Source organism: Ceratotherium simum, chromosome 21 (genome assembly GCF_057802395.1).
Source record: "Ceratotherium simum simum isolate JZ-2026a chromosome 21, ASM5780239v1, whole genome shotgun sequence".
In the NCBI taxonomy this organism is placed as follows: Eukaryota; Metazoa; Chordata; class Mammalia; order Perissodactyla; family Rhinocerotidae; genus Ceratotherium; species Ceratotherium simum.
The window spans coordinates 1,776,442-1,794,160 of NC_141920.1; the positions used below are offsets into that span (position 1 = coordinate 1,776,442).

At 52.7% G+C, this 17,719-nt stretch overlaps 1 protein-coding gene across 3 annotated transcripts in view; it reads left to right on the forward strand.

The window, feature by feature from the left end:
- Positions 1-17,719, forward strand: part of LAMA5 (laminin subunit alpha 5) — a 59,249-nt gene that overhangs the window by 12,682 nt on the left and 28,848 nt on the right. For all 3 annotated transcript variants that reach the window (XM_087445020.1, XM_087445021.1, XM_004430521.3), the window contains exons 3-11: positions 2,338-2,455; positions 3,294-3,412; positions 3,503-3,673; positions 3,768-3,865; positions 8,899-9,014; positions 9,400-9,518; positions 9,690-9,780; positions 9,981-10,115; positions 10,268-10,327. In XM_087445020.1, the coding sequence (XP_087301146.1) occupies positions 2,338-2,455; positions 3,294-3,412; positions 3,503-3,673; positions 3,768-3,865; positions 8,899-9,014; positions 9,400-9,518; positions 9,690-9,780; positions 9,981-10,115; positions 10,268-10,327 (1,027 nt within the window). The remainder of the gene's footprint in view (positions 1-2,337; positions 2,456-3,293; positions 3,413-3,502; positions 3,674-3,767; positions 3,866-8,898; positions 9,015-9,399; positions 9,519-9,689; positions 9,781-9,980; positions 10,116-10,267; positions 10,328-17,719) is intronic.

Sequence of the window (17,719 nt, forward strand, 5' to 3'; positions counted from 1 at the left end):
CGGGTCCTGGGACTCTTCCCCCTCCGCCTGGATTCTTAGTAGCCTGTGCCTCCTGTGGGCTGGAGCCACAAGGGATCCACAGTCCCTCTGTCGTCTCTCGTATGGGGTCACCACAGCGGCCTCAGGCTGACAAGGGCTGGGGGGTGACTGTGGGCCTCTGGCAGCCCTGGAGGGGACTCCCACTCTGCCCTGTGGGGCCCCTAGGCTCCGGGGCCTGGCTGGCCAACAGAAGCCCAGCTGGTCTGGGGCAGAAATCCAGAGCAGCAGGTGCCAGAAGGGGACCTGGTCCCCTGGGCTGGGCAGGGCCCTGCTGAGGGTGCATTGGGTGGCCTGGGGTGTGACATCACCCTTGAGGCCAGTGGGCTGTTCAAAGCCCACCTGGGGATGCCCCTGTAAGCGGGCCTGGGGTGGGAGTGTGGCTCATCCTAGGCCCCCGAGTGGACACGGGTGCCCTCTACATGTGGCATGTCCACTAGCTGTGTCTCTGCCCTTTGTCTGGGGCCTCCCACTCCTCCTTAGTGCCTGCCCTCCCATGCAGACTGGGGCGTCCATGTCCCCCCGCCTGCCCTGCGTGGGTCTCCTTGGAGCCCAAACATAGCCCGCAGAGCCCAGCCTGGTAAATGGCCTGTCTGGCTCTGTTGTTCTCTTGGCTTCAGGCTGAGCCGGGGGCGGGGGGTGCTTGGTGGCCCTCAGAGCTGTGAGGCCTGGAAACCATCGTCAGCACGTAGGGGTGGCCGAGGCGGGGGTGGGTGCGGGGGGCCGCCCCCAGAGGTGTGTGTGCGGGGGAACGGTGGATGTGTACACCCGGGGATGTGAGAGTGAAGCCTGCACAGGTGCCCACCCTCTCGGGGGTCTCGATGGCCCAGCTTCGTCATCGAGGCCACAAGCTGGGCAGGTGCTTCTGCCTGAGTCCACGGGCTGTTCTCAGTGGACCAGAGCCCTTTGCTGGGGGCTGTGGCCTGGGGTAGGGGCTCCAGGCGCTGACGTGGGGATGCCCCGTCTAGTGCTATGCCCCCAGGAGTTGTAAGTATCTGAGGGGTGCCTTTGGCAGTGAGAGCCCTGCTCCCCAATCTGGAAGGGCCCTACCAGCCTCCATGGGGCAGCTGCCTCTTGAAAGGGGCACCTAATTACCCCTTCCCGTGTTTCTACATGTCTGGGGCCCTTGGGCCAACGAGGATGGGCTGCAGTCAGGAGGGCTTCCCTGAAGAGGTGTCTGAAGTGCCCTGTGTGGGATGTGCCAGGTGGGGCTGGGGCCCAAGGCTAGGACCTGCCAGGCTGCAGGGCAGGGGGGCAGATGGCCAGGGAGGTACCCCACCAAGCCCCTAGGGGTGCAGGACATGGGGACGTCCAGGGCTGCTGACCTCTGGCCAGGAAGAGGTGAGAGACGAGGTGTGGGCACCTCCCTGGGAGTGAGGTCAGGCCAAGACCCAGGAGGAGAGCAGGAGAGGGGGGCCTGGGCCACCTGGCAGGGGCTTGGGGGGGTTCTGGGTGTCTCTGGAGGAGCAGCTTCCCCGTCCCCCTGGCTGGGTGCTCCCCTGACATAACCCAGGGCCCAGTGAAGTTCCAGCCTCCGACTCCTGGGCTGGCAGGGTCTGCTCCGCCGGGCTTGGGGAGGGCCCATTTTCCAATCTGTCTCCCCTCTTGGGGCCTCCTGACAATGGCAGGGGCTGGGCCCCAGTTGCTCATGCCACCTGCCCCCTGGGGGCCTCCTTGGCCGTGGACTGATCAGCAGGTGAAGGGGGCAGGTCCTGAGTTGGCTCTGAGAATGATGTCAGGGTGACCAGAGTGAGGCTGGGACAAGGCCCCCGTCCCAGGAGGGGGTTCACCTGCCGGCTGTGCGAGGAGGCCAGGCTCATTTGGGAGCCGGGGGCCCACCTGTCCAGCCTGACCACCAGTGCTTCGAGGACAGTGGGATGAGCTCCTGTCCTCACCTTGCCCAGCCCCACCGCCTGGGGCCTGTAAACAGGCTACCCCTACCCTGTGCCCCATGTGGCCCCAGCCCCCACCAGGCCTGTCTACAGCCTCAGAGCCCACAGACCAATGTGGTTCTCTGAGCTGATGGGGCGGGCAGGTGGCCTGGGCCCCAGGCCCAGGAGGGGAGCCCTTCAGAAACCACGGCTTCCCACCATTCATCTCTGTGTCCCCCGTCAGGCCTCAGTGGCCATGGGCCCCTCCCTGAGCCAGCTGGCCCTCTCCCCTGGGTCCAGGCAAACCCACAGATGTTCATTGTGAGAAAAGGGAGCCCGTCTCCAGGGTGGAGTGGCCCTCCAGGTGTGTGTGCCGGGCCCAAGCAGTGTGGCAGGGGCCTCAGGTGTCAACACTCTCCCTGCCCCACAGGTTTTCCACGTGGCGTACGTGCTCATCAAGTTTGCCAACTCCCCTCGGCCGGACCTCTGGGTGCTGGAGCGGTCCACAGACTTCGGCCACACCTACCAGCCGTGGCAGTTCTTTGCCTGTGAGTCTCCTGGAGCCTGGGGCTGGCTGGGGGTGTCCCTGGGGGTGGGTTGCCATTGTCGTGCTCTCGCGAGGTTTCTGGACACCAGGCCTGCCCTCACGCCCTGCTTGTGCTCATGTCAGGACTGTCAGGTGCATGTTCCCCAAGGCAGGTGGGGTTGAGCGGCTCCCGTCCCTGATGTGGGCCACGGCTGCGTCCAGGGGCTGGTGGCACCAGGCGTCCTTCGTGCCATCTCTTGGCTCCCTCTGGACTGGCTTCATGCTCTGGCAGCTCCTGAGGTGACGAAGGCGACTGGCCTGGCCAGGAGAGCACGGGCGCCCTGCACCCACACTCACTGGCTGGCCATGTCATGTGCCACCCCAACCAGTCGTGTTGGTGAGGATGCTCCAATTGGGTGGGTCACATGTCCCCCTGAAACTCCATGGCCCAAGAGTGGGGGCGGGGCAGTCCTCTAACGGGCAGTCTGGAGCTGTCCCCCAAGGACAGGGCTGAGGAGGGCCATCCAGGGGGATATTGTTCTCTGTGGAGAGAGGGACAGGCGCAGCAAAGGCCCCGGGGGTCAGCTCGCGCAGTGGGCGAGTTCAGAGTCCCTGGGCTCGGGGCATGGGCAGGGGCCCGCGGGTCCCCCGCTGTGCCCTCTGTGGAGGCTGCTCCGTCAGCCCGAGTGCCACCCTCTCTTCAGCAGGACCCTGCGGGGCTGGTGGGGCAGCGTTCCTGCCTCACCGCTGAGGCCTTGGGGCTCAGGAAGTCCAGGCACGCCGGGGCCCTGCCGTGGGGCCCAGGGTCCCAGGGCTTTCCTGAGGGCCGGTGCCCTCACCTTCTGGCCCGCTTCCCACAGCCTCCAAGAGGGACTGCCTTGAGCGATTCGGGCCGCGGACGCTGGAGCGCGTCACGCGGGACGACGATGTGGTCTGCACCACGGAGTACTCTCGGATAGTGCCCCTGGAGAACGGCGAGGTGGGCCCCGGGGCGGAGGGCAGCACGTGGGGTCTCGGCTGGTCTGGTGGTGGCCACCAGGCCCCGGCCTGACCCTCCGCCCGTCTGCAGATCGTGGTGTCCCTGGTGAATGGGCGCCCCGGGGCCGCGAACTTCTCCTCCTCACCCCTGCTGCGCGACTTCACCAAAGCCACCAACATCCGCCTGCGTTTCCTGCGCACCAACACGCTGCTGGGCCACCTCATGGGCAAGGCGCTGCGGGACCCCACCGTCACCCGCCGGGTGAGCGGGCAGGCTGGGCTGGCCGTGTGGGTGGTCCGGGTGGGCCAGGCTGGGCTGGTGTGGGCGGGCCACAGTGCTCATTCCGTGGGTGCAGTACTATTACAGCATCAAGGATATCAGCATTGGCGGCCGCTGTGTCTGCCACGGCCACGCGGATGTCTGTGATGCCAAAGACCCCACAGACCCCTTCAGGTGAGACCTGCGGCTCCCTGCCTGTCCCCCTCACCCCCTGCCCAACCCTGGGGGAGTTCCATTGCCCACTGTGTCCCTGGTCCCATGTGACCTGCACCGGCCTGTGGCCTCAGTTTCCTCATGTGCGCAGTGGGGGAAGGGGCCATGTGCAGCCTCCCTGGGGGTGCCCTGTGCCCAGGTTGGGCCTGTTTGCCCTGCTGCCAGTAGAAGGAGGATCTTGTCCGGACCCCTGAACCAGCTGCCCCTCCCGCCTCAGCAGAAGCCCGGGGCCCTGTGGAGGGGAGTCACTGAGGGAGGTCATCGGCCTGAGGCTGGCTGTCTCGGTCCTCAGGGGTGGGTGGGATGCCCACCCCAGCTCCTCCACCTGCCCTCAGGACACAGCGACATAGTCCCTGCTGCCCCCACCCCTGACCTTCGCCCCCCACCACAGGCAGGGGCTGCGGCCTAGGACGGGCAGTCACCCAGAGACCCCCGTCTGACTTGCCCTCTGCTCACGAAGCTGGAGGCAGCTGACGGCTCTGACCTCCTGCCCCCAAGGTTCTGCCTCCTCGGAGCCCCGCACAGCAAGGCAGCAGACCCAGGCCCCACCCAGAGTCGGCCGGTAATGCAGAGCCCAGGAGTCTGCATCTGACAGGCTGCCAATAGGTGTTGTGTGCCTGAGTGGCTCCGGGCGCCCTGAGTTTGGCGAGTGTTCACCTGAGTTCACAGCCATAGCCTGGCACTGGGCCGGGCTGTCCTCTTCCTCGAAGCAGCCTGGCAGCGGTCCCTTCCTTCATTCGTTCTTTCGTTTGTTCCTCCCTCCTTCCTTCCGTCAGCAGCCGTGTGTTCAGCTAACATGTCCTGGGCTGTTGCTGCTCTGGGGACACAGTCCAGCCCCAGGAGCACCTGTTCTGGGGAGACAGGGAACATGCAAACCTGTACCCAGCGCAGTGGTCCTGCAGGGCTGAGTGCTGTGGGCTCATGAAGCAGGTACGGGGCTGGACAGAAGGTGCTGAGAGAGGCGCAGCAGAGCCTGTGATGGTGAGCTTGTGACAAGGTTCCTGGGCACCCCCAGCAGGGAGCTGGCAAGCTCCTCTGGGTTCTTCCCTCACCTTGAAATCATGCAGACCCACCCTTCATGCGTTTGGATTTTGGACCTGCTCTGAGCCTTCTTCTGGGGTTTTATTGCTCTGTGCACACCCCATCTTATAGTGGAGGCGAGTGAAGCCCAGACACTCACCCCTATTCTCATGGTCAAAGCTGCACCGAGAGGCAGACCTCAGATCTCTCCAGCTGTGGCCAACGGGTCTGAAGGAGGGAGGGGTGCCGTCACCCTGGCTGGAGGGCTCAGGCAGGCTGGGTTCCTCCCGCAGCTTCAGGCGCCGAGCTCAGGGGTAGCTAATTGCTCTGGGAAATTAGGTGCCAAGTGGGAACTCATGACGGCTGGGAGGGAGCCCACTGGGCGGCCAAATTGGCCTCGGAGGAGAGGCGGGCCTGGCCTCACCTGCTGGGAAGGCGCCGGCCTCCACCGTGACTCACCTGCATCTGGACACGGACTGAGCTTAGCTCACCCTGCGGGGCACGAGTGATGGCGCAGGCTGGGTGTCTTCCCCAGAACCACAAACACCAGCACTCCGTCACACACCAACGTCCCAAAATATCAGTCTGCCAGGTTCCCCCTGCACCCTTCTTCTACCACCTCTGCCTCTCCTCCAGGAAGAGCTCTGCCCCTCCAGCTGGTGCGTCTCTGCCCCTTTACCCCCTCCATCATCACCATCACCCCCACCTGTACCACCATCACCACCTCTAGCACCACCACCTCCATTACCATCATCACCTTCACCTGTACCACTGTCACCACCTCCATCACCACCACCTCCATCACCATCATCACCACCATCACCTTCACCTGTACCACCATCGCCACCTCCGTCACCACCACCTCCATCACCATCATCACCACCATCACCTTCACCTGTACCACCATCACCACCTCCATCACCACCACCTCCATCACCATCATCACCACCATCACCTTCACCTGTACCACCGTCACCACCTCCATCACCACCACGTCCATCACCACCACCTCCATCACCACCATCACCCCCACCTGTACCACCGTCACCACCTCCATCACCACCACCTCCATAACCATCATCACCACCATCACCCCCACCTGTACCACCATCACTACCTCCATCACCACCACCTCCATCACCATCATCACCATCACCCCCACCTGTACCACCATCACCACCTCCATCACCACCACCTCCATCACCATCATCACCACCATCACCTTCACCTGTACCACCGTCACCACCTCCATCACCACCACCTCCATAACCACCACCTCCATCACCACCATCACCCCCACCTGTACCACCGTCACCACCTCCATCACCACCACCTCCATAACCACCATAACCACCATCACCTTCACCTGTACCACCACCACCTCCCTCATCATCACCTCCTCCAACATCACTGCACCCCCAAGCCCACCTGCACCCTCTCTCCCGCCTCCATCACCCCCACCATCATTTTGAGTGCTGACTGCCTTCCCAGCTCTGTACTGAACCCCTCATTCATCCTCCCCCTTTCCCTTGAGTTGGAAGTTTCTCTCGGTGTCTGAGTCCGTTCAGGCTGCTATAACAAAGTACCCTAGACTGGGTGGCTTATAAACAGCAGGCATTTGCTTCTCACAGTTCCAGAGGCTGGTGAGGACCTGCTTCCTGGTTCACAGAGGACACCTCCTGGCTGTGTCCTCATGTAGTAGAAGGGGCGAGGGAGTTCTCTGGGGTCCTTTTATAAGGACATGAATGCCATTCATGAGGCTCCACCCCCATGACCTAATCACCTCCCAAAGCCCCACCTCCACACACCATCACCTTGGGGAGTGGGTTTCACATGTGAATTTTGGGGGACAGACGTTCAGTCTGTGGCAGTTGGTGACCCTTACGTTTCTTTTCTCATTCTGTTGACTGTAGGCAGGCATACCTAACTTAACCAGCTCCAGGGTTAGCCAGCTCTTCCACAGTCTCCCTTATAACACCGCCCGAGAGCCCTGGCTGCGGGTGCAGGGTTCTGTCCAGCAGACCTCCATCACCACTGCCCCTAGAGCCACCCGCTGGTCTCCCCAGTCCCTTGTTCTCATTACACCCTGGGGACTTGGTTTCCTTCGCCTGAAATGCATCCTTTAGTTGCTCTTTCCACGGGAGTCTGTTAGTCGTCTGGAAACAGCTGTTTTGCCTCACCCTTGGCTGATGGTGGAGCTGACTGCTGAGTTCCTAGTTGACGTCATGTCTCCCGACACTTCGGAGATAGCATCTCACTGTCTCTGGCGTCTCTTGATGGTTGGGAGAGTCTGCCGTCACCTGCACCGTTGTCTGCCTCTTCTGGATGTTTCCATGATCTTCTTTTGGTCCTCTGCAAATTTAGTCTGTAGTGTTGAGGAGTGGACATGTTTTCTGTTGCTCAGGACTCAAGTTTTTTGAATCTGAGAAAAGCATCTTCATTAATTCAAGACCACGCTGGACCGTTAGCTCTCTGACTGTCGGCTCTCCCTTCCTCTGCCTCTTCTCTTTTTCTGGAGTTCTCCTTATGTAGATGGGAACTTCTCGTTTCCTTCTGTCTCAGAACTTCTCATGTTCCCACCTCTCTGTCTTCTGAGCTGCCTCCTGGGCGGTTCCCTCAGTCCTCTGAATCTCTCCAACTGTGTCTGACCTGGGTAGCCCATTGATTGCATCTTTAATTTCAGTAATTTTGTTTTCCTTTATAGACGTTCTGATTGGTTCTTTAGTCAACATCTGCCTATTTTTCATAGCATTGCGTTTTTGATGTTTTAGAGTCCTTTGGTTATAATCTTTAAACAGCCTTCTTTTACGGTTTCTACTCGACTGCTCCATTAAGTGAAGTTCTGGGGTCGAGTCCCGCGTTTGCCGTGTTGGCCGACCCTGCTGCGCTGTCTCTGCGAGTTCTTCAGCAGGGCTTCATCTGTGTCATGTCCATGTGCCCTACATTGGGAAGAATCCCTCCAGAGTGGTTTTGTGAGGGCTTTCACCAAGCACCCCAGGGCATCACCAGCCTGGTACCACTTTAAATGTTAATTTCTTGGCTTAGGGGTGCTCTGACCGTGTAGATTATTGAAAAAGCAAACACAGGCTGCAAGCCCTTGGTTGCAGATCCTTGGCACTGGGTGAACACAGACCGGTTTCCTGTGATTACCTGGCTGTAGCAGGTCATTCCCACTTCCTCTTTCCCTGAGGCCCTCCAGATGTCCCTGGACTCTGACAGGCAGCAGGGTTGACTCCCAAGGCCTTGGGGACCCTCGTGGGGGACGAGGTAGACCCTGTGATTTGAAGCTCTGGGTCTCATCTTCCTCAACTGGCACCTGGGGTCCGGCTCAGGACACGCACAGCCCTGCAGCCGTGGTGCTGGCCCGGGCACAGAGCAAACAGCCCGGGACGGGGCTGTGATCCCTGCCCCACCTCCGCTGATTGTGGGTGTGTGTGCCGGGAGGTGGGGCTTTGGCACGGGCGTCCTGTGCGGTAGGTGGCTGCAACCTCAGTCCTCAGCTGTGACCAGCTGTCCCCCTGCCCACTGGGCCAACAGGAACTGCTCTCCAAGACAGCAGGCAGGATTCCAGCCCTCCGCCTGGTGTCCACTCCTGGTTGGAAGAGGAAGCAGTTCTTGGCCACTTGCCCCTGGGGAGGTGCCCTGGACGTATGGGAGCATCTGGCTGAGCTCAGGGCTGCCTGCTGAGCGAGACCTGGGCCTCAGAGCTGGCCAGGAAGGCTGTGAGCTTGGCCTTGGGTCCTAGCCCTGGTGGGGAGGGCATAGCTCGATCTTGAAGGACCCAGGGCTCCAGGCCGACCTGCGGACAGGGGCCACTTGCACTGACCACTCAGTGCCCTGCCCCAGGGCCCACCCACCAACACACAGCCCTTCCCCAGCTGCCACCCTCCACAAAGGCCCTGCACAGCATCTGCCTCCTCGTGTCCCTCGGTCCATGGTGGGGCTGAGCCCTTCCTGTGCCGTGTCCCCCACAGGCTGCAGTGCGCCTGCCAGCACAACACGTGCGGGGGCTCCTGTGACCGCTGCTGCCCCGGCTTCAACCAGCAGCCGTGGAAGCCCGCAACCACCGACAGTGCCAACGAGTGCCAGTGTGAGTGCCCCCCTTGTACACACACACTCACACACACTCTGGCACCATGTTCTCACATGCAGTCACGTGCACAGGTGCTTACATAACACTGACATCGCTCACACCTGCACACAGTGCTTACCCACACATTCACACGTGCGTTCACATGCATATGCTTACACAGTGCACACACACGTTCACACTCATGCTTGCACAATGCTCACACATACACTTATGCACACGTGTGCTGTTGGCACACTCAGGCAACGTGGCACATTCTGCCACCTGAGCCAGCCCACATCTGGGGTCACCCACGGTTTGTGGGATGTGCCCCTGGGGGTCCCAGTGGTCCCAGCCGGGCGGGGTGATGGAGGGCCTGCTGACAGCTGAGCCCCCTCCTCTCCAGCCTGTAACTGCCACGGCCACGCCCACGACTGCTACTACGACCCTGAGGTGGCCCAGCGCAATGCCAGCCAGAACCAGGACAACGTCTACCAGGGTGGGGGTGTGTGCATCGACTGCCAGGTGGGGCAGGGCTGCTGCCAGGCCTGTGATGGGGGCTCAGGGGAGACCGAGAACTCTCGGCATGGGTGGGGCCCTGTGCACGAGGTCAGGTGTGGGGCTGAGGGTACAGCTGTGTCACCTGGGGCTAGGGGTGGGAATGTTCCTGAACTCAGTGGCCCTGCACACCCCCAGCATCACACCACCGGCATCAACTGTGAACGCTGCCTGCCCGGCTTCTACCGCGCCTCAGACCACCCCCTCGACTCGCCCTATGCCTGCCGCCGTGAGTGGGGTTGGCCTAGGCGGGGTGTCCAGGGGAGCAGGGTCTGCATCCCCGGGGCCCTCACACCACTCTGGGAGGCCTGGTCACGGCTCTCATCCCACTGCCCAGACTGGGGGGGCAAGACTGCCGCTTCCTGGAGCTGACCCCCTGGGGCCTGGTAGCCCTGGGCTGGGGTCTCATGACTTCCCGGCCCCACCCAGGCTGCAACTGCGAGTCGGACTTCACCGACGGGACGTGCGAGGACCTGACCGGCCGCTGCTACTGCCGGCCAAACTTCACGGGGGAGCGGTGCGACGCGTGCGCCGAGGGCTTCACGGGCTTCCCGCGCTGCTACCGTGAGGCTCTGGCCGGGGGGCACCGGGGCTCTGGGGGCGGGGGAGCCCAGGGTGGACGCTTTTGTCCTGCCTGCATCTCCAGTTGTGCGGAGACACCCAGGGCGGCCGGCGTGCTGAGCCGACCTGGCTGACACGCAGTCTCCTCCCCTCAGCGGTGCCCTCCTTCCCCAACGACACCGGGGAGCAGGTGCTGCCAGCCGGACAGATCGTGAGTAAGTGTCCCCCGCCGTCCCTGTCCTGCCCTGGGCCCCACTGAAACAGTGGGGCAGGAGGGGGCCCCACGAAGGCCCCAAAGAGGGAGGATTTTCGTTTTATTCACCTTATTTTTGGTTCTTGTATTTTTATGCAAATAATATGTATTCAAGCTAGAAAACCTTCAAAAATATAAGTGAGCACAAAGTCGAAGCAAAAATTATCCAGAATTGTACCACTTACAGATAACCTCTCTTCCCAGTGCGAGAACCTCTCCGTGCACGTGCACACTTTGCTGTGACAAACACTAGTGTACACGTGCACACTGTTTTGTAATTGCGTTTTCCACCCACCACAATCCTGTAAACAGGTCACTTCGCGGTCTAGGTTACACAGACAGATGTAGCCGATACTTAACCAACCCCCAATTGTTGGAAGTTTAGGTTCTTTCCAGATTTTTTTTAAATAGTGCTACGATAAACATCCTTGCAGCTAAAGCTTTCCATAAATGCTTAATTATTTCCGCAGGACAGTTTCCTAGAAGGTTCTGCCCAGGCTAGACGTGCACGTTTTGGGACATTTTTGGCTGTAGCTTGCCAAGTTGCACCCTTAAAATAAAATAGTCTACCAGCGTAGAGTCGCGTTAGCAGCATTCACACGCATCAATCAAGTCATTGTCGTCACTAGTAGCAACATTTATTATTGTCAGCTGGATTGGCTAAAAACCTCATCAATTCAGGGACGCATTTCTCCGTTTTCTGTACTTCTGGAATTGGGATGCCTCTTTTGGTTGGTGGCATGTCATAGTCTGATTGGCAGGTGTTTGCCTTTCGTAACAGGATATAAAATGATGTGCTTTATAATTGGTGGTGTCGGAGATTAGATTGCATTTGGTGTTTCATTGTTTTCAGCTATATTTCTTTGATTTTTTGTAAGATTGAATCTTCTTCTCCTTGTTCATTGGTGTGAACTCTTGCCATGTTAACTATGTTATCCATTCCTCACAAGTTGGTTTTTCTCCCAATGGGTCACTTGCCTTTTTTTTTTTTTTTTTTTTTGGTGAGGAAGATTGGGCCTGAGCTAACACGTGTGCCAGTCTTCCTCTATTCTGTGTGTGGGATGCTGCCACAGCACCGCTTTATGAGTGGTGTAGGTCCATGACCAGAATCCAAACCCATGAACCTGGGCCACCAAAGTGGAGTGTGCCCAACTTAAACACTACACCACCTGGCTGCCCCCGCCCCCCCCCCCCCCCCTTTTTTAGGAAGCTTTATTTTCATGTGCTGGTGTTTTCAACTTCAGGTGGATCTGTTGACATTGTTCTTGGTCTCAGACTCAGTCATGTTTAGAGTGCGGTCCCTAAACCCAGCTGTTCTCATGGTTGTCGGATTTTTGACAGTTTTCTTTTTGCCTTTAAATGTTTAGTTTTTTGTCAACGGTGTAAACCAGGGGTTGGCAAGCTATTTCTGAAAAGGGCCAGACGGTAAATGTTTTAGGCTTTGAGGGCCGTGTGGTCTGTCGTAACTCTTCAACTCTGCTGTTGTATGTCATAGCTTGAAAGCAGCCATGGACCATGTGTATATGAATGGGCATGGCCGTGTTCCAGTAAAACTTTATTTACACACCAGGCGGAGGAGCCCTTGGACTGTAGTTTGCCAACCCCTGGTGTAAACCGTTGAAAACCCCTCCTGTCCCCACGGGCCCATGGTAAGCACTCAATAATTGCCTATGACGTCGCAGAATTTCACTTTCAATCTGAATTGTACAATGAATTCTATTAATGTCTTTCCTGATGTTGGCCCAGCATGGAACATAAATGTTTTGTGTCTATAATCGTGAGTGAGACTGGTTGAAAGCTTTCTTGTTTGTTTTTTGTGTGTGCCATCTTGTTTTGGTTTTGTAATTCACCTTGTAAAATACTTGGAAAGTGATCCATACTTTTTTATGCTCCAGATCAGTTTAAAAACCACAGGAATTGTCAATTTCTTAAAAGTTTGATAGAACTCATCAAACCATCTGGTCCTGCTACCTGTTTTTCAATGGAGATCTTCGATGATGGTTTTCATTTCTTCTATGGTTATTGTGTCTATTAGTTTTCTACCTCATCTTAAGTCAGTTTTGATTATTTATATTTTCTTAGCAAATTGTTTCTGTCATTTGGATTTTTTTTTAAGGTCTAACTTTTTTTTCTTTTTTTCATATTGGTTTATAACATTATATAAATTTCAGGTGTACGTCATTATATTTCAACTTCTGTATAGACTGCATCGTGTTCACCACCAAAAGGCTAGTTTCCATCCGTCACCATACACATGTGCCCCTTTACCCCTTTCACCCTCCCCCCACCTCCTTCCCCTCTGGTCGTCACCCATCTGTTCTCTGTGTCTATGTGTGTGTGTGTTCATCTTCCATATATGAGTGAAGTCATATGATATCTGGCTTTCTCCGTCTGACTTATTTTGCTTAGCGTAATACCCTCAAGGTCCATCCATGTGGTTGCAAATGGCAAGATTTCGTCTTATTTCTTATGACTGAGTAGTATTCCTTTGTATACATATATCACATCTTTATCCATTAATCCGTTGATGGACACTTCGATTGTTTCCAAGTCTTGGCTATTGTGAATAATGCTGCAGTGAACATAGGGGTGCATATATCTTTTCGAATTAGTGTTTTTGTATTCTTTGGATAAATACCCAAAGTAGAATAGCTGGATCATAAGGTATTTCTATTTTTAATTTTTGAGCCATCTCCATACTGTTTTCCATAGTGGCTACACCAGTTTTCACTCCCACCAGCAGTATATGAGCGTTCCCTTCTCTCCACATCCTCTCCAACACTTGTTATGTCTTTTTTTTTTTTTTTGAGGAAGATTGGCCCTGAGCTAACATCTGTTGCCAATCTTCCTCTTTTTTTCTTTTTTCTCCCCAAAGCGCCAGTACACAGTTATATATCCTAGTTGTAGATCCTTCTAGTTCTGTGTGGGATGCCACCCCAGCATGGCTTGTTGAGCGGTGAGTAGGTCCATGCCCAGGATCCAAACCTGTGAACCCCAGGCTGAGAAGCGGAACACGTGAACTTAACCGCTACACCACCAGGCTGGCCCCTGTCTTATCTTTTTAATCATAGCCATTCTTTTTTTTTTTTTTTTTTGAAGTTACCATGACCCAGCCATTCTTTTTTTTGTGTGTGAGGAAGATCAGCCCTGAGCTAACATCCATGCTAATCCTCCTCTTTTTGCTGAGGAAGACCAGCTCTGAGCTAACATCCATTGCCAATCCTCCTTTTTTTGTCCCCAAAGCCCCAGCAGATAGTGGTATGTCATAGTTGCGCATCCTTCTAGTTGCTGTATGTAGGACGCGGCCTCAACATGGCCGGAGAAGCGGTGCGTCGGTGCGCGCCCGGGATCCGAACCCGGGCCGCCAGTAGCGGAGCGCGCGCACTCAACCGCTAAGCCACGGGGCCGGCCCATAATCATAGCCATTCTGACGGGTGTGAGGTGATATCTCATTGTAGTTTTGATTTGCATTTCCCTAATAATTAGTGCTGTTGAACATCTTTCCATGTGCCTGTTGGCCATCTGTATATTTTCTTTGGAAAAATGTTCATATCCTCTGCCCATTTTTGATCAAGTTGTTTGGTTTTTTGTTGTTGAGTTGTATGAGTTCTTTGTATATTTTGGATATTAGCCCCTTATCAGATATATGATTTGCAAATCTCTTCTCCCAATTGTTAGGTTGTCTTTTCATTTTGTTCATGGTTTCCTTTGCCATGCAGAAGCTTTTTAGTTTGATGCAGTCGTATTTGTTTATTTTTTCTTTTCTGTCCCTTGCCTGAGGGAGACATGGTATTCAAAAAGATAGTGCTAAAGCCGATGTCAAAGAGCATACTGCCTACGTTTTTTTCTAGGAGTTTTATGATTTCAGGTCTTACATTCAAGTCTTTAATCCATTTTGAGTTAATTTTTGTGTATGGTGTAAAATAATGGTCTACTTTCATTCTTTTGTATGTGGCTGTCCAGTTTTCCCAACACCGTTCGTTTATTGAAGAGACTTTCCTTTCTCCATTGTATGTTCTTGGCTCTTTTATCAAAAATCTGTTGCCAGTCTTCCTCTTTTTCTTTTTTTCTCCCCAAAGCCCCAGTACATAGTTGTATATCATAGTTGTAGAGTTGTAGCTCTTCTATGTGGGATGCCACCTCAGCATGGCTTGGTGAGCAGTGCGTAGGCCACCCTGGTAGTATATTTAGAAATCAGGGAGTGTGATGCTTCTAGCTTTGTTCTTTTTTCTCAGGACTGCTTTGGCTATATGGGGTCTTTGGTGGTTCCATGTAAATTTTAGAATTCTTTGTTACATTTCCGTGAAAAATGTCATTGGACTCTGATAGGGATTATATTGAATCTGTAGATTGCTTTAGGAAGTATGGACATTTTAAGCTGTTAATTCTTTCAATCCATGAGCATGGAATATCTTTCCATTTCTTTGTGTCTTCTTTGATTTCTTTCAACAATTTTTTTTATCGTTTTCAGTGTACAGGTCTTTCACCTCCTTGGTTAAATTTATTCCTAGATATTTTATTCTTTTTGTTACAGTTGCAAATTGGATTGTATTCTTTATTTTTTTTATTTTTTTTATTTTATTGCAGTAACATTGGTTTATAACATTGTAAAAATTTCAGGTGTACATCATTGTACTTCTATTTCTGCGTAGATTACATCATGTTCACCACCAAAATACTAATTACAACCCATCACCACACACATGTACCGAATTATTCCTTTCACCCTCCTCCCTCCCCCCTTCCCCTCTGGTAACCACCAATCCAATCTCTGTCCCTATGTGTTTGTTTATTGTTGTTATTATCTACTACTTAATGAAGGAAATCATGCGGTATTTGACCTTCTCCCTCTGACTTATTTCACTTTGCATTATACCCTCAATGTCCATCCATGATGTCACAAATGGCTGGATTTCATTGTTTCTTATGGCTGAGTAGTATTCCATTGTGTATATATACCACAGCTTCTTTATCCATTCGTCCCTTGATGGGCACTTAGGTTGCTTCCAAGTCTTGGCTATTGTGAATAACGCTGCAATGAACACAGGGGTGCATGTATCTTTACGCATTGGTGTTTTCAAGTTCTTTGGGTAAATACCCAGCAGTGGGATGGCTGGATCATATGGTAGTTCTATCCTTGATTTTTTGAGGAATCTCCATACTGTTTTCCATAGTGGCTGCACCAGTTTGCACTCCCACCAGCAGTGTATGAGAGTTCCCTTCTCTCCACATCCTCTCCAACACATGTTGTTTCCTGTCTTGTTAATTATAGGCATTCTGACGGGCGTCAGGTGATATCTCATTGTAGTTTTGATTTGCATTTCCCTGATAGTTAATGATTTTGAACATCTTTTCATGTGTCTGTTGGCCATCTGTATATCTTCTTTGGAGAAATGTCTGTTCAGGTCCTTTGCCCATTTTTTAATTGGGTTGGTAGTTTTTTTGTTGGTAAGATGCATGAGTTGTTTATATATTTTGGAGATTAAGCCCTTATCAGAAGTATGGTTTGCAAATATCTTCTCCCAATTGTTAGGTTGTCTTTTCGTTTTGTTGATGGTTTCCTTTGCTGTGCAGAAGCCTTTTAGTTTGATGTAGTCCCATTTGTTTATTTTTTCTATTGTTTCTCTTGCCCGGTCAGACGTGGTGTTTGAGAAGATGTTGCTAAGACTGATGTCGAAGAGCGTACTGCCTATGTTTTCTTCTAGAAGTTTCACAGTTTCAGGTCTTACATTCAAGTCTTTAATCCATTTGGAGTTAATTTTTGTGTATGGTGTAAGGTAAGGGTCTACTTTCATTTTTTTGCATGTGGCTATCCAGTTTTCCCAACACCATTTGTTGAAGAGACTTTCTTTTCCCCATTGTATGTTCTTGGCTCCTTTGTCAAATATTAGCTGTCCATAGATGTGTGGGTTTATTTCTGGGCTTTCGATTCTATTCCATTGATCTGTGTGTCTGTTTTTGTGCCAGTACCGTGCTGTTTTGGTTACTACAGCTTTGTAGTATATTTTGAAATCAGGGAGTGTGATACCTCCAGCTTTGTTCTTTTTTCTTAGGATTCCTTTAGCTATTCGAGGTCTTTTGTTGTTCCATATAAATTTTAGGATTCTTTGTTCTATTTCTGTGAAAAATGTTGTTGGAACTTTGATAGGGATTGCATTGAATCTATAGATGGCTTTAGGAAGTATGGACATCTTAACTATGTTAATTCTTCCAATCCAAGAGCACGGAATATCTTTCCATTTCTTTGTGTCTTCTTCAATTTCTTTCAGAAATGTTTTATAGTTTTCGGTGTACAGATCTTTCACCTCTTTGGTTAAGTTTATTCCTAGGTATTTTATTCTTTTTGTTGCAATTGTAAATGGGATGGTATTCTTAATTTCTCTTTCTGCTGCTTCGTTGTTAGTGTACAGAAATGCAACTGATTTTTGTATGTTGATTTTGTATCCTGCAACTTTACTGTATTTGTTTATTATTTCTAATAGATTTTTGGTGGATTCTTTAGGGTTTTCTATATATAAAATCATGTCATCTGCAAATAGTATATGTCATTTGGATTTTGAAATGTATTGGCATATGGGGCCAGCCCAGTGGCGTAGCGGTTAATTTCATGCGTTCTGCTTCGGCGGCCTGGGGTTCACCAGTTCGGATCCTGGGTGCGGACCTACTCACCTCTCATCAAGCCATGCTGAGGCAGCGTCCCACATAGAAGAGCTACAACTCTACAACTATGATACACAACTATGTACTGGGGCTTTGGGGAGAAAAAAGAAAAAGAGGAAGATTGGCAACAAATGTTAGCGCAGGGCCAATCTTCCTCAAAAAAAAAAATTATTGGCATAAAGTTACACACAGCATTCCATCATGACTTTTAAATTTCCTTTTGTTATCATTATTGTCTATTTTTATTTTCTTTCTTTCTTTTCTTTTCTTCCTTCATTAGACCTAACAGAAGACTGTTGAATTATTGGTGTTCTCAAAGTATAGCTTAAGGTTATATTGATAAGATTCGCTGGGGTTTTTTCTTTGTTAAGTTTGGGAGAAAGATTTTACTTCCTAGTATAGAAAAATCTGAACTAAAATCTTTAATTCCTTCTATATACTTTCTTTTTATTGAGGTAAAGTTGACATACAACATTATATTAGTTTCAGGGGTACAATATAATGATTTGATATTTGTATATGTTGTGAAATGATCACCACAATAAGTCTAGTTAACATCCATCACCTTACGTAGTTACAGAATTTTTTTTCTTGCGATGAGATCTTTTAAAATCTACTCTCATAGTAACTTCCAGTCATGGAATACGTTATTCTTTACTCTAGCCACCATGCTGTACATTACATCCTCAGGACT